General features: G+C 43.2%; 1 protein-coding gene across 1 annotated transcript in view; it reads left to right on the top strand.

Annotated features, from left to right (window-relative positions):
- The window catches only part of ATP9A (ATPase phospholipid transporting 9A), a 101007-nt gene that overhangs the window by 31094 nt on the left and 42992 nt on the right, over positions 1–26921 (top strand). Inside the window, exons 5-15 of the mRNA XM_089664234.1 lie at positions 205–263; positions 1037–1088; positions 3547–3641; positions 8111–8191; positions 9987–10062; positions 13199–13275; positions 14412–14572; positions 16221–16363; positions 17523–17635; positions 20235–20441; positions 26647–26808. Of these exons, the coding sequence (XP_089520360.1) occupies positions 205–263; positions 1037–1088; positions 3547–3641; positions 8111–8191; positions 9987–10062; positions 13199–13275; positions 14412–14572; positions 16221–16363; positions 17523–17635; positions 20235–20441; positions 26647–26808 (1226 nt within the window). The remainder of the gene's footprint in view (positions 1–204; positions 264–1036; positions 1089–3546; positions 3642–8110; positions 8192–9986; positions 10063–13198; positions 13276–14411; positions 14573–16220; positions 16364–17522; positions 17636–20234; positions 20442–26646; positions 26809–26921) is intronic.

Raw genomic sequence — 26921 nt, 5'->3', positions numbered from 1 at the left:
CACATCTGTTTAGAAATGCTCAGCCAGGACCTGGTTTCATTGCTGGTTTCATTGAGAACCATTTGCTGCAATGCAGTACTGAATGCTGGGGAATTTGTTTTTACATTGTAGATTACCATGGGCAGGCTTTCACCCAACAATACATGAATCTTGTCAGACTCTGCAAAATGTATTTTAATGTTTTGTTTTTTTGTTTTTTTTCAGGCACAGTGAAGGTTCGGAGTTCCGGTATACAAGTGGGGGACCTCGTTATTGTAGAGAAGGTACCCAACCCTTCATCAACTATATTTTATTAGATTGCTGTACATGTCTGTTATTTTGTTTTGTATTAAAGTGGAGATCAAAAAAAAAGGGAAGTTTTTTCTTTCCTCATTCAGTATATTTGGATTTCCCCGGTCCATTTGAGGGCAGCAAGGTGTGCATGTTCCAGGACATGTGGTTGTAGCCTGCATCGAGTCCATCCCCAAGCGCAGGAGCATTTGTGTTTGCTGGTTCTAACTATGTAACCACGCCTGATAGGTACAGGGAGTAGAAAGAAATGGAAAAAAGGCTGCTCAGGGGACCGGTTGTAAATCCAACCAGTGTCTTTGCCAGCATACTCCTCCATGCATGGAAGTACAGTGCCATTCCATCAGCTAAATGGAGCAGAAGAGGCGATAAGTAAAGGGCAGTATGAGCTGCTGAAGGAACAAGATTTTAGGCAGAACTATATTTTTGCCCTGCGTGGGGCAACAGGCAAATGCAGGAATTAGGTGGTTCTGGGTGTCTTGTTAAGGTGATCAGATACTTTGCATAATTTTTCACAATCCCAGCTTCAGGAGTGGAGACAAGATTGCTAACAATGGGATCTATTTAAAGACCAAAATACAGTAGTTCTGCCATTGAACAGGTGGTTTAGAAGTTGTTGTTTTTTTTTTCCTCTCCAGTGGTAAATATTTAGTCTTCCATGATTTGTGTCAGTTCATTTTAAATTCTTTAGGTATTAAATTTAAAAATATATATATATATTATTTTTTTTCACCATTTTATTTTGTAGAATCAACGAATACCGGCTGACATGATATTTCTTCGGACGTCGGAGAAAAATGGTAACTCGCCCAAACCACTTCTGAATTTTTCTGACCCAAATCCGGAATATGTGCTCATAGCAATAGCCACAATAAGGTTCCAGCTTTAGCACAGAATAGAGAGCCCAGAGTTGGTTAAATCCAAATTCTGTGCATATTAAAAAAAACAATACCACTAACTCATGTGTATATTTATTTCTATAAAACATTCATTTTCAGTGCCTGAATGAGTCTTGATTTAATTTTCCTTGATTGTCTGAACAGCAGCACTCAAACTGGTAGAGGAGGTCCAGCACCAATCAGGCTCTGCTGCAGTCCACGTGCTGATAGTGAACATGTTAAGAGAACAGAATGAGCCGGTCTCGTCAGTGTGCAGCTTCTACTATAGTCTCCTTTTATCAAACTGGGGAGTGTTTTTGCTCAAGCTGTGCTACTGTTGCGCTGCAGGTTCAGGACTTGGTTGTACTTCCTACTTCACAAGACTGGATGAACAAAATGACATATTCTGTGTGGGATAAACCAGTTCCTGTATGTGTGTTTCAGCTGTAAATTTAGCTCCTTAGAAACATTAAAAATCTTGTTTCTATACAGAACTTTTAGAGCTGTGCAGATTGAAGTTCAGGTTTCACAGCTAATTCACAGTTCACAGTAGTTGTTTAGCGGTTCAGGTCAGGTTCAGGTCAGGATTTTATCCTGTTCACACATATGTGGTTTAGAAACTGTTCCCATAGAAGTCAATAGCCTGTAATCTGCCATTAAACTCTCCAAAAAAACTCCAGCACCCAATCCAAGGAACTTCAGGATACACTATGGTGAGCAATGCTTTCTCAGGTGCAGCCCTCCACAGATCAGGGAATTTCCAGGCAACTGTAAAAAACACAACTGTGGCCCTAAATGACCAGACGATTCACAGATGGAACCTATCGTCCAGACAGGACACTGGGATGGTTCAGCTCTGAGGAAGGGAGCATGACTCCCGAAACGCGTTAGCTTTTGACCAGACGATTCACAGATGGAACATATTGTCCAAAGTTGAAACAATTATGTTACATGATTGCTGTTTTTAATTGCTTGTGAGTACCCATTTGCCTCTTTAAGATTGAATAAATTGTATGGTGGTAATGCTCAAGGAGTTTGTGCCCTCCTGTGCCTGTAAACCACACCTGAACCTGAAGGCACTGCTCAGAAATCGTACATGACACTTTTTAAACCGCACTGAGTCTGCACCGCCAGTGCACTGGACATATGTGAACAGGCACCATAAGAAGCAAAGTTTTTTTCTTCATGTCATGCAGATTGGATGAGGTTCAAACCGCATCCAATTCGCATATATGTGAACCGGCACTTAAAGTGGTTGTAAACCTCAGAAATGAAATATGAACATAGCATATCCCTCTATAGTGTGTACATGTCTCAGATAAAAGCACTAAGTGTCATTTCTGTATGTTGGTTCATTCCTCTGCTATCAGCATGAATAGCTTCCGACAAGATTTCCTGACACCAAGAGAAAAATGGTGATGGGAAGGGACCTCCAACAGATTGACAGCCTCAACTCTGTTTCTGTGAGCTGTGTGGAGGAGTGTGTGCCCCTTCCCTCCAATCAGCTCTATAAGCTCTCCACACTGAGCTCTGCACTGTGTAATTTCAGCTCTCTGCCCTCTTTTTTTCTGAACTCTCAGACAAGCTTTATAAATTCAGCACTTTGAATGGATGTAGAGAAGAGTAGACTGCATGAAAAGAGGTACAACTTAGGTAGGAGGATTTGTTTCATCTCTGTGTATCACCTGACGTCAGTCACTTCACTTGGTATATGGAAGGGTTTACACAACTTTAAAACTTTGCTCAATCCAAAGCATGTTTCTTATTTGCCGAATTTTGCCCAATTATTTGTTGGAATATCTATTTTTAATTTATTATATTGATTATTATATTTTTATAATTATTATTTCATTTATTTTTGTATTTTTAAGGTTCTGATTTTTACAGGTTAAGGTAAAAAACCTTTTCACTTTAGAACCACAGATCTCACATTCAACTGAACTTTTTTTTTCTGTGAGTTTGGAGATAGTTTTTGTAGCTTTTTCAATCAATTTCTTCAATTTTGCGTGTCATTAATTTACCCCAACATTCATATCCACACAGGTAGAGCTGAAACCTTAACCTTTTTTATGCATGGAAGTGTCAAGGTGGATGCTGATGACCCTGTCCTAGGTACATAATCCCATCCTTGGTGTCGGGAAGTCAGCATACCTGTGTGGATATAAATGCTGTGGTATTTTCCCGACACTCATTAGAAAAAAAGAAATGACTTGGAGAAAATTTGAAAGATCTCCAATATTATAGAACAAGTCCAATTGAATGTGACCAACTACTACTAGCTGTCAGGATTTCATTACCATGCGTGCTCTGTTGATATTTGGGCTTTTGCTTTAGTAAAATGTGATGTTTTGCAGTAGTGATTATCTGTCTTTTCTCTCAGGCTCTTGTTTCCTGAGGACTGACCAACTGGATGGTGAGACAGACTGGAAGCTCCGTTTGCCGGTATCCTGCACACAAAGACTGCCTACAGCAGCAGTAAGTGTTTTGTCTTCTCTGAACTTTAAAGTGGTTGTAAACCTCCAGTATGAAATATGAACAAAGCATATCCCTCTATAGTGTGTACTTGCCTCAGTTAGGAGCGCCATTTCTCACTGCTGCCTCCTTCCTCCAGGGCTGTGAATAAGGGGGTACCACCAAGTAGGGGGCCCAGGCCAGCGGGGGGATCCAGGCAGCTGGGTGAATCGGATGTAGGCAGGGTGATTGGAACAGCGGAGCGATTACTGGAACCGATCCCCTGTATGGCTCTTTCTGCAACAGCTGAAAGCTGGCGGGTTCTCCCCTTCCTCAGCTGCTGCAGAGAGAACCATACAGGGGATTGGTTCCAGTAATTTCCCCACATCACCCGCCTTGTGCACCGTATGTTTCCCCCTGTTGCCCAGGCCCCCCGTGTGCCCCCACCCTCACAGTGCTTACGGTTACCATCCTTTTGCCTCCCACCAGCAACTGCAGGCACTAGGACAAAAAGATCCTTCAGGGTGGAGAGTGGGGGAAGGTTCCAGTAAATATGTCACATTTACCAGGCCCCTACCTTTCTTGAATGAACACAATGAGCGATCAGTACCAATCACTCACTGTGTTAATTCATAAGTGAAGTATAGTAATGTGGGGGTTTTTTGGAGAGGGGGGCCCTGTCAGGTTAGCTGTATGGGGCACCGTAGTTTCTAACAGCAGCTCTGCCTTTCCATGGTTTCTAAAAGCAGCCCTGCCTTTCTCTGCTGAGTCACTTCTGACAAGTTTTCCTGACACCAAGAAAAAAAAAAGATGACAGGGGAGGGACCTGCAGCACACAGCCTGTGATTGACAGCCCAAGCTCTGTTCCTGTTTGGTGGGAGGTGTGTTTCTTGAATGGCTGTAGAGAAGAGAAAAAGCGACTTCTATAGGTAGGATTTGTTTGATCTCTGTGTGTCACCTGATGACAGTCACTTCACTGGGTATATGGAAGGCTTTACAACCACTTTAAAGGCAATTTTAAGGTGCACTCAATTCAAAGTTTGAAATTTAGGGAGAAACGCCCACTTGCCCCAGTCCACCCCAATTCCTTTTGTAGGTGATCTTTTTCTGAGAATCCCCTTGCCTTACCTGTTTGTAAAATAGCAAAGGTATTCACTGTACTGAATGGTGATTAAACTGAGAGAGGAGTACTGGAAGCAGAACCTCCCACCTGACAGGTGAGGGACACCATGAAATCTGACTGCAGCTGATGATACACTTGGGTAAGTAGACTGGCCTTTTGAGTTCAATGCAAACTGCTTTAATGCCAAAGTTAAATCTGTTTATATTTTACATTCCTCTCCCCCCCCCCCCCCCACCTTTAATATGCTCAGAAACTATGACCTTTATTAGATGATGGCAGGGTGCTATACATATCCTCCTGAAGTTAGAAACCTGTTGCTATGCCCACATGTGATACTGAACCTCCGTGGTTGAAATTGATCTGAATTCCACTGAATGAAAGGGGAGGGCCAGGGGCAGTCAAGCTGAGGAGGAAAGGGCTTAGTTGATGCCGGGCATCATCCAACCAGGAAGCGAGGTGGGCTGTATCTGACTTGCTGCTGCTTCTAATGAACATTGTGAGAAGCTCACAATGTGCAGTGAAATCAGAGTAAGCCATGTTATGGGCAGCACAGTGGCTAAATGGTTAGCACTTCTGCCTGGCAGTACTCAGGTTGTTGATTTGAATCCCAACCTCCTGTCTGGAGTTTGCATGTTCTCCCTGTGCCTGCGTGGGTTTCCTCCGGGTACTCTGGTTTCCTTCCACACTCCAAAGACATGCTGGGAGGTTAATTGGCTCCTGTCTAAATTGGCTCTAGTATGTGTATGTATGAATGTGAGTTAGGGATCTTAGATTGTACGCCCCATGAGGGTTAGGGACTGATGTGAATGTACAATATATATATATAAAGTGCTGCGTAAATTGACGGCGCTATATAAGTACCTGGAATAAATAGTAATAATACATGTCAGTCCAGGAGAGGAGCCGGTCCAACTGTGCAAGATGGAAGGGAAGGCCGGAGGTCAGCTTTAAAAAAAAAAAAAAAAATATATATATATATATATATATATATATATATATATAGTATAGGCAAACAAAACATTTATTCAATCAATGGTAATGTGTAACATAAAATAAGTAAAGAAAAAAAAAAAAAAAATACTCCTTAGTTATTATCTTTAGATAGATGTAGACCGAATGTGTCTCAAGCTCACATGACTTGCTTGAATTACCTCTGTGCCATAGTATACAGAGATCCCACAACTTCTTCCCCTCCATCCAGATGGATCACTTGAAGTTTTTACCACTTTTCTTTTAAATATCCTTTGATTTGTTTTGTCACTGACTAAGCTATTAGTTTGGTATTATTGGTGTAAGCACGGGTGCAACTTAAAGTGTCAGTGATCGGCTTCTCATCTGCCAGCAATTAGCCGTGCCCTTGGGGCATACAGATGTTTCACACTTGCAGCTTGTATGCGGTTCAGGAATCGCTGCATACGCTGCGGCTGTGGGCAAAAAAAAAAACACTGCGTACAGGGGTGCTTGTTAAAGGCTAAAGGTACTCGTATATGGGATATTTCACTAATCCGACCAGCGCTGGGGGAAGAAGAGAGGCTGTCATTCTGCTGTGACCAGACGTAGCAGAGCCTCTGTCCCCTCTAGGCAAATGATAAAAAAAAGCCCAGTGACGTAGCCGCATGTTCTGAGATCTCAGCATCTGCTGGTCCACACCCATACTATGAAGTGAATCATTGAATAGTTTGAATGTATTCATTGATTTTTCACTTTTTAATGTTGTACATTGCTGATTGAATACATTTTTAGTCTTTCAGGCTGCCTTCACTTTAGTTTTGCACAGTTATTATTATTATTATTATAATACAGTATTTATATAGCGCCAAAAAGTTTGTTCAGCGCTGAACATTATAGTGGGAGACAGTACATGAGACAATACAGTAATAATACAATACACGAGAGGTTCGAGGGCCCTGCTCCTTGGAGCTTACAATCTAGGAGGGAGGGGATGGTGGCACAGGAGGAAGTGGCTGTGGGGGATGGAGTGGTAGGAGGAGTGGAGGAGATCGGCTGTTAGGTGAGGGCGGGGTAGGCTTCCCTGAAGAGATGGGTTTTCAGGGTGTTCCTAAAGGTGAGGAGGGTAGGTGACAGTCTGATGGATTGGGGTAGTGAGTTCCAGAGGATGGGGGAAGTCCTGCAGAAGTCCTGCAGTCGGGCATGGGAGGAGGAGACCAGGGAACTAGAGAGTAGGAGGTCTTGCGAGGCGGAAGTGCTAACCATTTAGCCACTGTGACTTTGTCAATGTAAGGTATGCCCTAGAGATGCACTGATAAAGATACTGATCAGGGGCGGACTGACCATTTGGAAACTCAGGCACTGCCCGAGGGCCCGGGGTCAGTAGGAGGCCCCATGAGATGCCCCTGGTACCTTTTTCACAGGCTTTTTTAAGTTTGGGCAAGGACACAGGGGCCCCATGATCCCCTATTGCCCGGGGGCCCCATGAGTTGTCAGTCCGCCCCTGATACCGATATTGGTATCCATGCTGATACCGAGTATTTTCATGAGTACTCATACTCCCGATACCTTATCCCAGGGGTGGGCAACTGTGGCCCTCCAGCTGTTGGTGAACTACAAGTCCCATCATGCCTCTGCCTTTGGGAGTCATGCTTGTAACTGTCAGTTTTGCAATGCCTCATGGGACTTGTAGTTCTACAACAGCTGGAGAGCCACAGTTGCCCACCCCTGCCTTAACTGATACTTTGTGGTGCGATTTGCGTTGATGGACGCAAATTGCACCTCAAAGATTAGCATGTGATTTGAATAGGAATGCGATTCCTGTCCAAATTCCATGCGGTTTCCCCACTGCTCCTGTGTGAACCCAGACTTGTCATAGCCTGAGTTTACACAGGAGCGGTGAGCGAACCCTCCCTGCAGGCATCCCATGCTGGGTGTCAGAGGTAGGAGAGGAAAGAAAGCGGCGCGGATTTCAAATTCGGTATCGGCGAGTACTTGACCGAAAGCATCGGGACTCGCAGATAAAAAAAAAAAAAAACTGTATCGGTGCATCCCTACCCTGTAACTTTTTATACTTTGCAGCTTTTCTCTGCTTTTACCATTTGCACGGTAATTATTTTATTTTGGATTAAACTTTAGCTTGAAGCAGTCAATGCGACAGTTTTATTTATTTTTTTTTAAAGTTTTATGAATAAAATCTTACCATTGCCAGCACTCCTAGTAGTGTTTTACGGTTTGGTCCAACCTTGGTAACATTTCCTTTTGTTGGACTGCTTGGCCTGACTGTATATCTGCCAAAACAAAAAAATGAAATAAAAGAATTCATATACTGGCTACTATCACGCAGTTATTAACCCCACGCAGGTAGAATGCACACGTGTCTGCTGTATTGGGCCTTCAGGTGTACTTTTTTGCATTGCAGGATTTGCTGCAGATCCGATCGTATGTGTATGCTGAAGAACCGAATATTGACATCCACAATTTTGCCGGGACCTTCACTCGGGTGAATACTGACTTTCCCCTCCCCCCAGACTGTGTTTTAATGATATAACATTTTTCTGCTGTCATAGTTTAATTTATGACATCATCGCTGTTTCTCTTACCTGCCCCCCACTATCTGTTTCATTTATTAGGTGTTTGTAGTTTAGGTAAGTTAGGTCAGTTTAGGTAAGGGTTGTCGTGTTCATCTTCAAAGAAAACCTGCACTGAGAATAATACCCTGGCTGGCTGAAAATATTCACTAGGATTAGTCTACCTAATCCTTTAGATTTAGTACTTTGACTTAATGACCCGGAACAAATGTGAATGTTTTGACTTCACTTGCTACATGCTTGTTCCAAAAAATATTGCCAGAGACTGACAGTCATCAGCATATTCACAAAGAAGTTACCAATGGAAGTCAGCACATACAGGATGGATTTTCTTTTTGTGTGTGAATTTTGAGGTTGGGGGGTCCTCTAGAATTAAATGGAACACCTAGGTAAAGTGGAACTAAACTGTATCTGAGCACCACAAACTGAAAACACTATTTTTAATATTTTTAGCAAACGCCATGCTTTGTTTTTCATGGAAAAAACACCCCTCTAGCATTTCTCGCTGCAGCCATCTTGAGTGAGGGCAGATGTTTCTAGTAGCATTTACTTCCTGGAATCCATCTGCCGTTAGCTCAGGCATAAAGACAGGAGGGTTTGCTCAGTTGGGAAAACCCCCTCCTCCCATGAAGACTCGTGGGATGTATGACATCATTTTAGCCTAGGCCAGAAACCAGGAAGTAACTGAAGAAATGTAAAACAAAAAGTTTAAAACAAATAAATATAATCTGCCTTCCTATTTATTGACTAATACTAGCAGCATAAGGATTATACAGAGTTCATGTTGACTGAGACAATGTACAGTCAGGTCCATAAATATTGGGACATCGACACAATTCTAACATTTTTGGCTCTATACATCACCACAATGGATTTGAAATGAAACGAACAAGATGTGCTTTAACTGCAGACTGTCAGCTTTACATCCAAATCAGGTGAACAGTGTAGGAATTACAACAGTTTGCATATGTGCCTCCCACTTGTTAAGGGACCAAAAGTAATGGAACAATTGGTTTCTCAGCTGTTCCATGGCCAGGTGTGTGTTATTCCCTCAATATCCCAATTACAATGAGCAGATAAAAAAGGTCCAGAGTTCATTTCAAGTGTGCTATTTGCATTTGGAATCTGTTGCTGTCAACTCTCAAGATGAGATCCAAAGAGCTGTCACTATCAGTGAAGCCATTATTAGGCTGAAAAAACAAAACAAACCCATCAGAGAGATAGCAAAAACATTAGGCGTGGCCAAAACAACTGTTTGGGACATTCTTAAAAAGAAGGAACGCATCGGTGAGCTCAGCAACACCAAAAGACCCGGAAGACCACGGAAAACAACTGTGGTGGATGACCGAAGAATTCTTTCCCTGGTGAAGAAAACACCCTTCACAACAGTTGGCCAAAAATGTTAGAATTGTGTCGATGTCCCAATATTTATGGACCTGACTGTAGTTCTGCTTTAACAAACTAACTGTGCTTGTCATCGTAAGGTGAACTTTTGAACAAAAACAAATTCCACTTAAAAAAACAAAAAAAAGAGCTTAACAAAATGCAAAACGTGGTAAAAATGCGTGTAGAAAAACACAAAACGAACTGCGAAAGCACTGCAAAACGGACAAAAAGCAAACTGCATAGGTGTGAAGGGAGCCTTATCAGTTGCTGCTGTCAATGTGCCCCTCGCACTGATCTATTGAATGTATTCTGTCCCTACAGGAAGACAGTGACCCCCCAATAAACGAGAGTCTAAGCATCGAGAACACACTGTGGGCCAGCACCGTCATCGCATCAGGTGAGCACAAACGTTCCTGAGTCTCCGCAAAAGCATGTTAACAATTTAATCCCTTCATTAATTTGTCTGTAATTGGATATAATTGACTCTGCCATCGAGAAAATTAGTCGCACCAATTAGTTTTTTTTTTTTTCTCCTTCTGGATCGGGCTGACACCACAAGGGAACAAAGATGACAGCCAGTCTCCCCTGAGGGCATTTTATAACTGATGGTTGGCCAAAGTGATCTCCATCTCAGCTTTATCCTCACATGTGCTGGATGGACAGGAAGTGATTTTAATAATGAGAGTTAAAGGGCCAGCGGATCTAAAACAAAAGAGTTACTTTGTGTGAAGGAGCTGATAATTACATTCAGAAATGTGCAAGTCGGATTTCTCTGTACAGAAAGTCAGATGTTTGACATCGATATACCGGTCGTATGCCGTTCGCTATCTGAAATCTATAAAAAGAGTTAATGTAACAATATACAGGCGTACCTCGGTTTACGAACACCTCGGTTAACGTCCTCTTCGGTTTACGAATGAAAATCCATTGAAAATGATTCCTCCTTTTACAAATTTTTTTCGCAATACGAAGCAAGTTTTCCAAGGATGCATTGCGCCTGGGAGGTTTACAGCGCCGGCCCCGTGCCTTTAACCACTTCCAGTCCGGACACTTTTACCCCCTTCCTGTCCAGGCCAGCTTTCAGCGCTATCACACTTTGAATGACAATTGAGCAGTCATGCAACACTGTACCCATATGAATTTTTTTAGCATTTTTTTGAGTCAGATAAAGCTTTATTTTGGTGGTATTTATTCACCACTGGGATTTTTTATTTTTTTTGCTATGTAAATGAAAATGTCCAAAAATTGTGAAAAAAAGTTTTTCTTATAACATTTTGCAAATAATGAATATTTCATCATAAATCTTGGCCAAAATTTATTCCGTTATCTTTTTAGTAAAAAAAAAAAATATAACCCAAATTAGTTTGTAACCAAAAATTATAATTTTTAAACTTTTTTTGAACATTTTTTTTTTTATTTTTTGATATTATTTGTTTGTTTTTTTTACATACTGTCACCCATAAAGGCTGTAAAAGTAATCATTCTCCTTCTCTCTAGCTGCATTCTTGCAGCCATTGAGAACTACTGTGGGTGCTGTGATTGGTCACAGCTTGTCACATGGTACAAGGCTGTTGTGAACAGCCCTGTTGTGAATAGCCCTGTACCATGTGACCTCTGTGATCATTCACAGATTTCACACGTACTAAGCAATGATGTCAGAAGTGAAATCTTGCTTACTACTCTGCATGTGATCACTGATTGGCCAATCAGTGATCACATGATCGGGACCTCGCACAGAGGTCCCGTCCGACGATCGGTACACTGCCTTCTCGCTGCCTGTCAAATGCTCTCTGAAGAGCGATCCGAGCTTGCACAAAGCACCACAAGTATAAAGGAGGCCTTACTGAGCCGGTATAAGGAGAGGAGCAGCGCTGATCTGAGTGTAGCACAATGGATTTATCACTGACCAGCAACAAATTGCACAAAATAAGAGATAAACAGACGCTCATCAAAGAAAGCCACTATCTGCTGTAGGTACCACCGGCCATGGCCGCTTCACGCTGGGAGACACACTGGTAGAAGGATCCTTGGTGGTGCTGGTGGCCTCCAGCACTTCCTGGATGATCCAGAGGCTCGGTGGGCGTCACGCGTGATGTCAGGTATGCAGAAGTGGGCGTGGCACGCGTTCGGAGCATGAGTCCTCCTTCAGGGTATTGGCCTATCTGATAATATGCAACATTGACCCATGTTTACATGTCAAACACTTTTATAGAAAGCTGCTTTTAAGGATTGCATCCATGTATGTGTTGGGAGAAGCTGCAGTATTGGGGTTAGAAGAATATTTTTGGACACTTATGGGGTTTTTGTTTTCACAGTTATTTGCTCAAAAACGCAGAAGAAAGATGCAGGTGGGGGGAAGTAAGCAAACTCCACACAGTCCCAATCTGACAACACTCTTGCAAATAGAAGCCGGCAGCTGTCTGTACAGACACTGGCTGGAGGTAGAAAGCGCTCTCCTCCTCCTCCACTTATGCACACTTCAGTACTTGGCTGTGACAGATTCGTTCTCTCCCCCAACTTCCTCCTTCCAGTGCAACTCCTGTGTTCCTGTGATTGCCACTGCTGGCTTCTGAATACAGGAGCTGCATTGGAAGGAGGAGGAGAGAGAGCGCAGCTTCCCGGCTTTCTACTGCTCTCCTCGCTGCTCCCAGCACTTGGCTGACAGGAGTAGTGATGCTGCTGTCACTACTCCTGTCAGCCACATAGTTAGAATGACTCCACCCGCATCCCTGCAGTATACAACTGTGCCCAGGGCAGCTGCCCCTCTTGCTAACCCCTTGGCTCTGACTCAATCCACTCTAAATCATGAATTTGGTGGAAATGCATGTCAATCCACAAGCAAAACTCGCAAAGGAAAGTCATGTTGCCGCAAGACAATGCATCTGCCTAATGCTACAAAAGAGCACCTTTACACAGACGCATACAGCTAACCAGGTCCCAAAACAATCAGAACCACTAAATAAAGCATCTTTTGACTGATGTCAGAGTCGTGAAAAAGAGAAACACGACAGGAACAGAACACGTGCTCTATTAGGTTTTCATTTATCCTAATAGAAACCCCCATGAGAAGTGGAAAAAGAGTACTTAATTTAGAGTGCAAACTGGTGTTTTTCACTTTTTTTCAATTTATATGAAGTTCTACCGTAGTTCATATTTATTCTTCAAAGTACTCCTTTAAAATGTTTATATATAATATATCATAATATTATTTATATATATATGTGTGTGTGTGTGTATAATATATATATCTATGTATGCATGTATGTGTGTGTGTGTGTGTGTGTGTGTGTGTATATGTGTATATATATATATATATATATATATATATATATATATATATATATATATATATATATATATATATATATAAATAATAAATCTGGAGTGGGTATTTTATTTTCACCAGGGGGCGCCAACGCTCTATCCTCTCGGATCGACCCTGCGAGGATGGAAAAGCACATAAAGGGAATATGGAGTCTAACACTTTAATTTAATTGTTTCCTGGCGGCTCTGACTTGTATTTTCCCTTCCAGGCACAGTGGTCGGGGTCGTTGTATACACAGGCAGAGAGTTGCGAAGTGTCATGAACGCCTCCAATCCACGCAGCAAGGTACTTGATTAGGCTACCCGCCGAAACACTTTAATTTCCTATATCCGTTCTCCCTGGACCCTGCATTCACTATATCCGCTCTCCCCGGACCCCGCATTCACTATATCCGCTCTCCCCGGACCCTGCATTCACTATATCCGCTCTCCCCGGACCCTGCATTCACTATATCCGCTCTCCCCGGACCCTGCATTCACTATATCCGGTCTCCCCGGACCCCGCATTCACTATATCCACTCTTTTCGGACCCTGCATTCACTATATCCGCTCCCCCCGGACCCAGCATTCACTGTATCCGCTCTCCCCGGACCCTGCATTCACTATATCTGCTCTCCCCGGACCCTGCATTCACTATATCCGGTCTCCCCGGACCCTGCATTCACTATATCCGCTCCCCCCGGACCCTGCATTCACTATATCCGGTCTCCCCGGACCCTGCATTCACTATATCCGGTCTCCCCGGACCCTGCATTCACTATATCCTGTTTCCCCGGACCCCGCATTCACTATATCCAGTCTCCCACAGTGCACAGAACATGGAAATGCAATTGTTTTAGTAAATATAAATTGCTAAATACCTTTTCTCATTGGCAGTATATAGCAGTCTTGTGACTTCTATCAGTGTCTAGCAGAACACTGGGTAATATTGTAAGAGGATAATTAATTTTCCTTTGACTGTCATATGAGGCTACATGACCACTGGCCCTGTGCTGATCACATGCACCTTCCCCCCCCCCCCCCCCAAAAAAAACAAAAAACAAAATCTCTAGCAGTACACATCAAACTGAGCATGTGCAGACTTGCCACTGTTGCTCTGTACTATGGCAGATGGATTGGGGACAGTAGAAGGGAAGGATCAGAGAAGACAGGTTCAAACAGCCTTTTTACACAATTCGGAGGCTTAACCCCTTAGATTCCACAGTGAGTATAACTAGCATGCTTCACTGCATACACAGACTGATTGTACTGTTGGGGGTTTAGTAACACTTTAAATAAGAACTGTCAGTAGCCAAGCGTACCTCCATCTTGTATAGGAGAATTTCAGTTGGGTAGCCATGGTTCCACTTTCTTATTTTGGTCAGTGTTATGAATAATGTGGACTGTGACGTTTGTTGTTTTTTTTAATCTGTGCTCCGCAGATCGGCCTCTTTGACCTGGAGGTGAACTGTCTGACGAAAATCTTGTTCAGCGCTCTTGTGGTGGTGTCACTGGTCATGGTGGCTCTGCAGCACTTTGCTGGTCGCTGGTACCTGCAGATACTCCGATTTCTTCTCCTCTTTTCCAATATCATCCCCATCAGGTGAGAAGCAGAGCTAGAGATACAGCAATGACAGGTACTCAAAGCTACAGAAATGGGAATTGCACAAAGAGATTGTAACATGTGTGACCACCTTAAGACCCCGGTCACACTTGGTGGCCGGGGTGTAAAGTAGAACTAAAAGCAAACCTTTTTTTTAATGTATATATATTTTTTTATTTTGAATAGAGTAAGGGATCATTAAAACCCCTGTCAGTTTCTTTTTTTTTTTTTTGCTATCTCTGTCCCATTGAGGAGATTTCCCTTCACTTCCTTTCCCATACCCAAAACAGGAAGTGAGAGGAAATCCCTCCAAGGTAAGGGAATCCCACTTTGTCACCGGAATTGTTCTGTGTTTTGGAGACAACCCAAAATGAGGGTTTTTCTTTCACTCTTGGTGATAATGGTGAACATGGCAAATGGGGAGATTTCCCTTCACTTCCTTTCCCATGCCCAAAACAGGAAGTGAGAGGAAATCCCTCCAAAGTAAGAGAATCCTACGTTGTCACCGGAATTGTTCTCTGTTTTGGAGACAATGCAAAATTAGGGTTTTTCTTTCACTCTTGGTGATAATGGTGAACATGGCAAATGGGGAGATTTCCCTTCACTTCCTTTCCCATACCCAAAACAGGAAGTGAGAGGAAATCCCTCCAAAGTAAGGAATCCTACATTGTCACCGGAATTGTTCTGTGTTTTGGAGACAACCCAAAATGAGGGTTTTTCTTTCACTCTTGGTGATAATGGTGAACATGGCAAATCTCTCTAAACGGAGGGCACAGACGGCAGTAAAAATCTGAAGGGGTTTTAATCCCTTTCCAATCTATTAAAAAAAACAAAATTATAGTTCTTTTTTAACTGTACACTCTTGAGTATATCTAATGGTTCTCTTCCAACAAACACACATAGGCAGTATATCTTCTATGATTGACATCCAGTGTTGTCAGGGACCATCATTTTTTTTCCCCCACAATAATGGTCAACATGGAGCGTACATGTGTAAAAATAAGAGGGACCAACTTTTAGTTCAGCTTTGTTCAGTTGAGATTTAAAAATTAAAGCTAGCTGGATTTTGCCATCCACAGCTGCTCCATATTTGGGCTGTTCCAGTAATTTTTTTTTTTTTTTTGAGTATTTAATAAGCCATCACTTAGGACTCTGTGACCTTTGTTGCGGAGCTCATTTTGCTTCATATATAGTTGAACTCTTCCAACGAGCATTCTTCGTGGGCTAAACTAGAAGATTGTGCTCCTTGAACTTGTGGATGATTCCTTTGACAATCTTTGTGAAGAACATTCAATAAACTGTGTTCTTTCCTCTATTCCCAAAATGTTGTAGGTTTAAAAAAAAAAACAGGAAAACGTTACGGATTGTTTTATAAACCTATCTTCCATGTACAGGAAATATGTGTTTTCTAACATCAATTATCTTAAAACACCACAAAAAAAAATGGCGTTCTGGCAATGGTCTTTCAAGAACATTTGCATTCAAATTATTCTTCAAGCAATGAGTCTGAAATCGCAACCTGTAGCGGAAATCAAATTGCAGGTTTTGAAGCCACAGGGCACCTTATTCGTGCTGATTTCTGGGATTGGCACACGCCGAGCTTTCTGTACAGATGTACATGCCGCTTACTATCCTTCATGTTTTGCAGTTTGCGGGTGAATCTGGACATGGGCAAGATCGTCTACAGCTGGATGATCCGCAGGGACCCCAAGATTCCAGGAACAGTGGTCCGATCCAGCACCATCCCAGAACAGCTCGGACGAATCTCCTATTTACTGACTGACAAAACTGGTAGGAGCTGTGAATGGGATTAAGTATTGATCTGTTGTATTAATGCTAAACTAAACACAGCTAATTTATTTATTTCAGGTACTTATATAGCACCGTCAATGTACACAGCGCTTTACATATATATTGTACATTCACATCAGTCCCTAACCCTCAAGGAGTGTACAATCTAAGGTCCCTCACCCTCAAGGGGTGTACAATCTAAGGTTCCTAACTCACATTCATACATACACATACTAGGGACAATATAGACAGGAGCCGGTTTGCCTACCAGCATGTCTTTAGAGTGTGGGAGGAAAGCAGAGTACCTGGAGGAAACCCACGCAGGCACAGGGAGAACATGCAAACTCCAGGCAGTGCCGTGGATGGGATTCGAACCAACGACCCGAGTACTGCCAATCTCATGCGATTACGAAAAGATCCAGTAGGGGCTATTCTTCACATGTTGATGAAGTCCTTTCCTTTACTTTTACCCGTGGTTTTCCTTCACTTACAAAGCCATCCACAACACTGCCCCAAGCTACATCGCCTACCTCATCCACAGATACCGCCCAAATTGCCCACTCCGCTCCTCCCATGGTATCCTCCTCTCTAGTTCCCTCATCACCTTCTCCCATGCTCGCCTCCAGGACTTCTCCAGAGCCTCTCCCATCCTCTGGAACTCCCTACCACAGCATGTCCGGTCAGCCCCCACCCTGTATGCCTTTAGGCGATCTTTGAAAACGCACTTCTTCAGGGAAGCCTACCCCACCTCCACCTAAGAAGAACTGTACTTGAATCACCTCCACCAGATTATCCCCTGCAGCTATCACCTTTTGTATCATCTACCCCTTCCTTTAGATTGTAAGCTCCACGAGCCGGGCCCTCCTATTCCTTCTGTACTGAAAGTATTGTACTTGTACTGTCTCCCTTATATTGTAAAGCGCTGCTCAAACTGTTGGCGCTCTATAAATCCTGTATAATAATAATAATTTATGTATACATAATAGAAATTTTTTCAGCCGGTCTGATTTCCACCTCTCATTAGGCGTGGGCAAACACACGTGATTTCTGCTTGTCCATTATGGGTTACTTCCTTTTACATCTGCTAACCTTGCAAAAGTGTATGCTTGTGATATCATACCGTGCGTCTTTTAAGAGTTGCTTGTGTCGTATCTTGCAGGAACGCTGACTCAGAATGAGATGGTCTTCAAGCGACTTCACCTGGGTACAGTAGCATATGGGATGGACACCATGGATGAAGTACAGAGCCATATATTCAGTGTATACACACAGGTATGTACAATGAAATGTCCCTTCAGCTAATGGAACAGCTCTGCAGTTCTACAATAAAAAATTAAAAAAAAGGCAGCTAAAGCCAACTCCTAAATAACTGAACGACAGCCTACAGCTGATAGAAAATGGGACTTGTCAGGTGCAGGCGTGGACAGTCTCCGAGCGACTCATAGTAGATACATAATGGAAGACTCGTCACTTTCGGTATGTGTATAAAATCACCTCTTTTATTAAAATCATTCCTTTTAGGAATGTTGTATGGCCCTTGACTTGTACTCCCTAGCCTCTTCACACCCGCCAGTAAATAATAAATAAGATAAAGTGGTTGTAAACCTCAGACATAGAATATCAACAAAGCATATCCCTCTATAGTGTGTGCTTGTCTCAATCCAGAGCACTAAGTGTCATTCCTGTCTGCTGCCTCCTTCCTCTGCTATCAGCATGAGTCACTTCTGACAACTTTTCCTGACACCATGAGAAAAATGGTGGCACAGGGAGGGACCTATAGCAGATTGACAGCTTCAGGTCTGTTCCTGTGAAGGGAGGTGTATCCCTTCTCTCCAATCAGCTCTCCTCACTGATGTAACTTTAGCTTCCCACCCCCTTGCTTTTTAGAGCTGAGATATCCTGTGTAAATTCTGCACTTTTAGTGGATGTAGGGGAAAGACTGCTGTAGATAAACAGATGCAACTTGTGTAGGAAGATGTTTCATCAGTCGCTTGAGGGTGTACGACCACTTTAAAAATGAAAAAAATAAATAATAATAAATAATAAAAAATAATTATATATATCCCTTTATACAAAGAGCAAAGAAGGATTGGATGTCCTTTCAGGTTTTTACTGTTGTCTGTGATCCCAATGAGCAGATTTCTTTGACTTACTGTGTGGTCACTGGTACAAGGAAAATCTCCCTGAAGCAATAGAGGATCTAGTACTTCTAGCCAAGACTTTAAAAGTGTCTGTCTGAGTTGAGTTTCACCCCTGGTACACAACACGTTCTTGCGGGCCGCGTTTTGCACGAGAGCCCATTCATTTGAATGAACTCCCGTGCCCCGGGACACGCAGGGAAGAAGTCCCTGCAGTTCTTTGGAAACCGTAGCCCGCAGGGGTACCTCGGTTCCCAGTACAGCTGTGATTTCCAGTGCGGGCGGCGTGCCTTAAGAATTAATGGCACCCGCCCATGGGTCCGCATTCTACTGTGTGGGTGGTGTGGCTGCACGGATTTTTGTTCGGACCGACAGCGGCACCACCCGCACAGATGTGAACCAAGCCTTAGTGTAAGGGGGCACTGCAGATTTTAACTGTAGTTGGTGCATTAAATAAATAATTTCTTTTAGGTGTTTATATAGCACCAACAAAGTACATATTGTACATTGGTATCAGTCTCCGCCCTCATAAAACGTACAATCTAAGGTCCGTATCTCACAGACTGTACACACATGCACACAACATAACAGCATGTCTTTGGAGTGTGGGTTGAAAATTGGAGTACCTGGAGGAAACCAATGCAAACTCCATGCTAATACTGTGCTGGCCAGGATTCACACCGGGGACCCTAGGAAGAAGTGCAAACCACTAGCCACTGGGCTATATTTTTTTTTTTTTTTTTTTATGCTTTTAGTAATCTCTTTTTGTGCTTTGTTGTGGGAAGACCAGTTTCAGGCATTAAACTGTACAGAAGTACATTTTCATTGCTGGTTTGCACTTATCACTAACGCGCACAGTAGCTGCATGCAGAAACGATGCACGATGTGTGCTTGCAGACTTGATTATCTGCTAGTCTCCTATGACACCAGGGGAGCCCTAGATACTCCCCCCCCCCCCCCCCCCCCCCCACCTTGTTCTTTCTTGAACTGGTGCTGACTAATGTGGCCCATGCAGGGGTTGTACCCGGAGGGTGGAGCAGTGACTTGCACCTACAAGGCTGTACCTTTGACACACCACCAGCGCTCTGGACCTCCCAGTTCTGTTTTGGCCTTTTTTTTTACAATTTAATTAAGCGGCTGATTTTGGCTGCATATAGCAATAAGTGTTTCACTTGACTGTAGTTCTGATTCATTGCCTCAATTATTATTTCCATTCTGAGACCTTTTGACCTGGAAGTGAAACTCTTTTCTGCCTGTGACACCAGAGGTTAACAGAGCAGGAAATGCCACCCCGGTGTCCGCTGGGTGACCAGCCTAATTAAGTAATTGTCTAATTACACCAGGAGTTTTGCAGGCAGAAAAAAAAAAAAAACAACTAAAAATAGCTGCGCGATATTTCATGGAAATGTGCAGCGTAGGGGCATCTGGTTTGTGTTTCCATTAATCATATCCATAAAGGGCAATCCATTCCCGGCCGCAGGGTCTCCTACTCTTTGTTCCCGAAATGTGTTTCTAATGGAAGGTATAACCTGACAAGTTTATTGCGTGGATCTGATAAAGCTTCTGTTACTCACAGAAGATTCACTTATTACACAGATGTATCATGTATACAAATAGAAATGAGGGAATGTCCAGCCATTTATACAATATTTATAGAGTGTCACAAAATACAGAATCTATGGAGGTGACCCACACAGACTAACTGCACCTATTTTTGTATTACATCCCTGCAGCCCTCACAGGATCCACCAGCCCAGAAAGGTGGGACCACCAAAGTGCGGAAGACGATGAGCAGTCGCGTGTACGAGGCCGTAAAAGCCATCGCGCTTTGTCATAATGTCACGCCATCTTACGAATCCAATGGGGTGACAGACCAGGCCGAGGCTGAGCGCCAGTTTGAGGATTCCTGTCGGGTATACCAGGCATCCAGCCCCGATGAGGTATTTCCATTTATGTTACTCCTGTTACTCATTTTTCTAACATCTACATTAGGGGTGTAAAACTGGCAGCCCTCCAGCTGTGGTGAAACTACAAGTCCCATCATGCCTCTGCCTTTGGGAGTCATGCTTGTAACTGTCAGTCTTGCAATGCCTCATTGGACTTGTAGTTTGGCAACAGCTGGAGGGCCGCCAGTTTGACACCCGTGATCTACATGAACCCATTTTTTTCTGGTTCATTGAAGGGCACAGGAATTCTTAGACTGTCGGGTTATACTGCTGTCTACAGGCGAAATGAAAGCTGAACTCCAGGAATTCAATCACTTGGTAAAATGTGCAGGCATACCATGTGTCAAGTCCAATGAGGTGCATGCCACCTCATGGACTTATCTTTTAAATTAAAATCTGACAGTTTTATGGAACTCTGGGAAAATGGCTATTGCTACACTCCCAGGCTCTGAGAGGAGAGACCCTGCCTTCCCACAAAAGCATCTCTGCCCACTCCTCCCCTCTGCTGGCCATTCACAGAAGCCTTTGTATTTTGTGAATAAGTTCACATAATACAAAGCACTCTGTGATAGAGCGGGAGGAGGGGAGGAGTGGGCACAGCAGCTGCATTCGATTTGCAGCTGATGAAACTTAGACCAGAAGGCCCAGTGTTGTAGCTCCAGATGTGTAGCGATAGCCATTCTCTGGCATGCACCTCGTTGGACTTAAATCATAGCATGCCAGTACAATTTACAATGTGGCGGAACTCCTGGTGTTCATCTTTAAAGCGGTAGAAAACACTGCTTGGACCCTTTCAATAAAGCTTACCTGTAGGTACAAGGAATATCCCCTTAACATACACCGTTTAGGAATTATTCGCAGTCTTTGCAGCCAGTGATGTCACCACACGCTTGCGCTTTGAAGGAAGAGCATACTGATTCCGTCACAGTCAGAACTCTGCACCGCGGCCCTGACTCCCGCGTGCTTGCTCTGGAGTGATGCTATCGGGGCTCGGCCATTCAAATGGCCGGAGCCTGCAAACCCAGAAGGAAGACCTGGTGAAGATGAAAGTCCTGTCAGCGGTGACAATGCACCGCTGGAGGTCTTTTTTAGGTAAGTCTTTCATAATGTGCTAGTATGGTGAAATATATTGTTTTGTGGGAAAAAAAATGTTTCATATATTGTATATTTTTCACCCTCCTTGAAAACAGACAAAAAAAATTTTACAGCTTGACTGACTGTTTCCTGTGCAACCCAGTCTCAAGAAAAAGCAATAGAGCGTAGCTCTTGCATAGATTTTAAAATGATCAAATCAGCAGATTGACACGTGTGTGTCAGTCACTTTACATACCATCTCCTAGATTGTAAACTCCCAGGATCAGGGCCCTCCTAACCCTCTTGTATTGTTGCTGTATTGTCTCCCGTTATATTTTAAAGCGCTGAGCAAACTGTTGGCGCCATATAAATCCTGTATAATAATAATAATACCAGCACCTTGTTTGGAGATTTAAATCTAGCGATCTCATTTTCCCTTCAATTTCTCTTCCACCTGGAACCGATCTGTTATTTCATCCCCTGTCCTTGTCTGTTGGAATTGTCCGCCCAGCCAATCTGTCTGTCAGACCTTCGTGTGAAAGCAGCACTACAGGGTTGTTCTTTAGTAATCTAATATTAACATAACCAGGAAGGAGAGATTCAGAATTCAATAAAAAAAAAAATGTTTATTCAGTCTCTTCATACCTTGGCTTTTCCCAGCAGCTGGCATAAAATTCATTTCCTGTAACAGAAGGCAAGATTTCCTAAACTTGTTTCCTCTGCTGCTCGCTCCCTCTCAGAAGCCCTGTCTTGTGGAGGGATCGATTTCAGACCCCCGGGCAGAGCTGTCCTTCGCTACAGTAAATGGATACAATCCGATCGGAGATAAGGCGACTCCTAGGTAAACAGCGACCTGCAGGCTGCCGGATCCCACCTCTTCTTGAGGAATGGCATTCAGGCTGCTATAGTCAGGCCTCTACTGTTCTTATGGCAATAGAGATCATGCCAAGCCATGCATACGACGAAGGCACACAATTATTTCTGCTTCCCGGCTATGAGTTTTAGTATCATGTCCAGGGGCGGACTGACAACTCATGGGGCCCCCGGGCAATAGGGGATCATGGGGCCCCTGTGTCCTTGCCCAAACTCAAAAAACCCTATGAAAAAGGTACCAGGGGCATCTCATGGGGCCCCCTACTGACCCCAGGTCCTCGGGCAGTGCCCGAGTTTCCAAATGGTCAGTCCGCCCCTGATCATGTCACACTCCCTAGTAGTTTTTTAAACAAAGTACAATAAAGTACATTGTTAGTTGGAAGCTGTATATCATGCTCGCCTCCAGGACTTCTTCTGAGCTTCTCCCATCCTATGGAATTCTCTACCCCAATCTGTCCAGCTGTCTCCTAATCTACCTTTAGACGATCCCTGAAAACCTTTCTCTTTAAAGAAGTCTATCCTGCTTCTAACTAGTAAACCGACATTTATTTCCTCCATCAGCTCACCCCCCCACAGCTATTACCTTCTGTATCACTCAACCCTTCCTCTTAGATTGTAAGCTCTCAGGATCAGGGCCCTCTGTTTCCTCTCGTACCAAATTGTATTGTAACTGTAATGTCTGCCTTCATTTTGTAAAGCGCTGAGCAAACTGTTTGGCGCCATATAAATCCTGTATAATAATAAGAGGTGTGAGAATTTAATTCCTGGAATGGACCGTAAAAAGAAAAAAAAAAAGTTTGCTTACATATATTCTGGCGGCTGTTGTCACCTTCAAAGTAGTCCCCTTGAGAAACGATGCACTTTTCTAGACACCTTTGCCGCTGCTGGAAACATTCCTGGAATTCGCTTTGTGGAACGCTGCGCAGTATCATTCGTGAGAAGACTTCGGAGGGAGAAGTGCTTCTTTTTCTCCTCTTTATTGGGATCGTTTGAGAGGCTGTCTGGTGCACTTTAACGTGAGAGGAGGATACCACCGTTGTTGCTGACGGTTCCTGGATTATTGCATAAGGCCCCCATGGGATTTTGATCTTTGGTGTTGAGCGCCTTTGAAGTGTGTTGGCCCTTAGGAGGTGAAGGAGGCATTTTAGCCAGAGATGGATTATTTTATCAAGTTGATCACCTTTGCCATCACCCTTTAAGTTTTATATGGGAATTCATTATTGGACTTTTACATGCAGTTGTTTTTCGTGGACTTTACAAAATTTGTTGTGCTTATTCACATTTTTTTGTGGTATCCCTGCGCGCTCCCAGCACACATGTCCGGTACTCACAGAAAGGTCCCAATCTCCTCTTTCGATTGGGACCTTTCCCGATCATGTGGCAGTCACATGACCCTAAACCCCGCCCCGCCTCCCGACTTCTGAAACCCTTAAAGGGCCGGGAGGCACCTGAGCAAATGGATTAAACTTGCCTGCAACAAACCTAGATCTAAACAAAATTGAGGCAGATTTATTAGACCGTTTGGTCTTTTTCTGCTGCCTCTCTTTTAAGTGTTCATTTCAAACACATTCAGTTCTGATAATCAGCTGAAACATTTAAAAGTTCATCAAATACAGGTTACAATTTGTCAGTTGGGCCTTTAATTATAAGATACATTCCAATGGTGAGACCATTTGTTTTGACTCTTAATTCATAGGCAATTACTTTCAGGAAATGCAGGATTGCTGGGGGCTGGAATAAAGAGCCCTCCCTAACAGGAGAGGGTTAAAATGTTTGTGTAAGTCAGGAGCGCCCTCTAGCGTCTTCTTTTTTTTTTTTTTTTTTCTGTACTGCTATGAAGACAAGTTTTGCTCTCCAGAGGTTAAATGTCATCTGTCATTAAGTCGTCTTCTGGTGACCAGCTGAATAGAAGAGGAAAATAGAATCTTGGAAACTGACCACACCACAGATCTTAAAGAAATGTGGTTTTAATCTCTTCCAGTCTTTGAAATAAGGCTAATGATTAATCAGTCGTTTAAAGGGAGGGCTGTGCGATTTGAGCTGACGGGGCAAGAAAAAAAAAAGAGAGAGGGGGTATTAAAAATTAGGTGAGAAATTTATTGAGCCAAGAGGGGTGTTTCCTGGCTTGCCGTGATTGTATTTACGTGAAACATGTGGCATTAATCGAGCCTCTTCATCCTGTATAAACATCTGCATTGTTTTCAGGCTCAGGAAGGAAGCAGAGACATGTAAACTGTTGTACGATTAAACCGGCTCCTTCTCATTGAAAAGGATTAATCTGACAGGACATTAAATCAAGATGACTGATTGGGCCTCGTTATTACAATAAATCCCCCAGACACTTCAGAGGCTTGTAAGGAAAAATAAGAGGATTATGGAAAGTTATTAAACATGGATGCCCATATCCCAGACAGATATAGAGAAAGACAAACGCTTGATGTTTGTTATGTTCATTTGCGCAGTGTCAACAGATTTCACAGCACTTAAAGGGGAACGCCGCCCGTGTGATTGACATACATTGGTGCCCTGCCAGGAGAGTGAAGCCGTTCTTTCCTGTTGAAGCTTTGCAGTTTTCTGGGTCAGCTGCTGCTCATTGATCTGCGGACCTTCCAACTTCTAGTGCCTAAATCTTAAAATATCTAGTGTGCAGCGACTATGGAATATATAAAAAAGGGCATCAGTCACTGATGACATTTAAAGTAGAACTCCAGTCAAAACCATTTTTTTTTTTCTTTTCGCTCGGAATATAGTGTGGAAAGGTTCTAACGTTTTGGTGGTTTTTGCTGTTTGTGTTTCCTGTTGTGTCACCCGTAAGAGGAGCCGCTTACCACCTGTTTTTTAGGAGAAAGCTGTACTAAGAAAATACAGAAGGTGTCATCACTGATCTTTCCTGAAAATGCCAACATCCTGGCTGTCAGGACTTAAACGTGGTTCTAAAGGATGCTGTTTTTTTATACCTTAAAGCATTCTCTGCATTAAGATAACAAAAACTATGTGTGCTAGCCCCCCTCCCTCCTCCCCACCCTCCAGACCCCCCTTCCCCCGCAACCTCCTTATACTTACCTGAACTTGATCCGTGAGTGCAGACGTTCTCTCTCCCTCCCCATTGGTTCATGGACAGCAGTGGGAACCAGTCACAGCCAGTGGGGAGGGCGGGGTTGAGCTGTGTCTATGGAAACACACAGGCGGCTCTGGAGTGAGCCCATACAAGTACCCCTATAGCAAGCAGCTTGCTATGGTGGGCCAAGAGGAGGGATCGGGGGCGGGGCTGAGCCCATCACTTTAAAGTAGAACTAAAAGTAAAACCTTTGGAGAGTGTGAAGCTCAGTAGGATTTTGGGTGGAGTCCCTCCGTTGGCACACAGTATCCCTGCATCCACATTGCTTGTGTTGATGAGGGGATCTGTCAGTTTTTTGCAAAAAAAAAACAAATAACTGTGTATATACCCTGCTTTAGGAAGGTTTCAAACTCTTGTCAAGTTCCACTGGGAAGATTTCTTTTCACTTCCTCTCCATTTCCCTCCACTTCCTATCTCATAGCCAAAAAGGGAAGCGAGAGGGAATTGGTTGTCACCAGAACTTTTTCCCACCTGTGTCCCATTGGGGAGATGTACCTTCACTTCCTGCCCCAAAGCCACAACCAGGAGTGAGGAGAAATTTCTTCAAGGGAATACCTTAGGCCACCGGAACTAGTGTCTCCATTGGAAGATTTCTTCTCTATTCCTGTTCTGGTGACAACCCAAAATTTGAGATTTTCTTTTGCTCTCAGTGATAAAGGTAACCCGAACTAATAGAGAGAGTGGATCTGTCTAATGTGGATACACGCAGCAAAATAAAACCTGACGGGTTATAATTCCTCTCTGCTCCTTTATTTCTATTTATTGTGTCACTGCACTGACTGTGCAAATGCAGGGTTGTGACTTTTTTTTTTGCATGCTCATTCCAGATCCATCATTCAAAATATCTGGATATAGATCAGAGACAGCCAGGCAAACTAGCATTTTCAGAAAGGGGTCAGAAATGAAAGTCTGCACATTCTCTCTAATAAATACCTAAAAAAAAAAAAAAAAAAAAGGACCCAAATCAAACACAGAAAATATTTTTTCTTAGCCAGTGATTTCTTAAATATCATAAGCAATCCCTTACAAACAATCCAGTATTGTTGCCGGTTATGTCCCATAATAAGGATGTATTTCATAGCCTGTATACCTTCGCTGACCCCTGCAGTGACCTTTGACCTCTCCTGCACCTAGGTGGCCCTGGTACAATGGACAGAAAGTGTGGGCCTGACGCTGGTGGGAAGAGACCAATCCTCCACGCAGCTGAGGACACCAGGTGGCCAGATCATGAATTTCACCATCCTTCAGATATTCCCTTTCACCTATGAAAGCAAGAGGATGGGGATCATTGTCCGGGTAAGTGATTTTATTTGGTCAAAGCTCTTCACGTGCGGGGAATTAGACAGATTTCTGTAGTATGTGTTTGTTTACAGAACAAAATCTGCTTAGAATACCAAAATTATTTTCAT

This window comes from Staurois parvus, unplaced genomic scaffold (genome assembly GCF_062004578.1).
Source record: "Staurois parvus isolate SC_StPar_1 unplaced genomic scaffold, SC_StPar_1.0 ptg001862l, whole genome shotgun sequence".
In the NCBI taxonomy this organism is placed as follows: Eukaryota; Metazoa; Chordata; class Amphibia; order Anura; family Ranidae; genus Staurois; species Staurois parvus.
The sequence above is the reverse complement of the archived record's forward strand: the minus strand, read 5'-3'. Positions and strand labels throughout refer to the sequence as shown.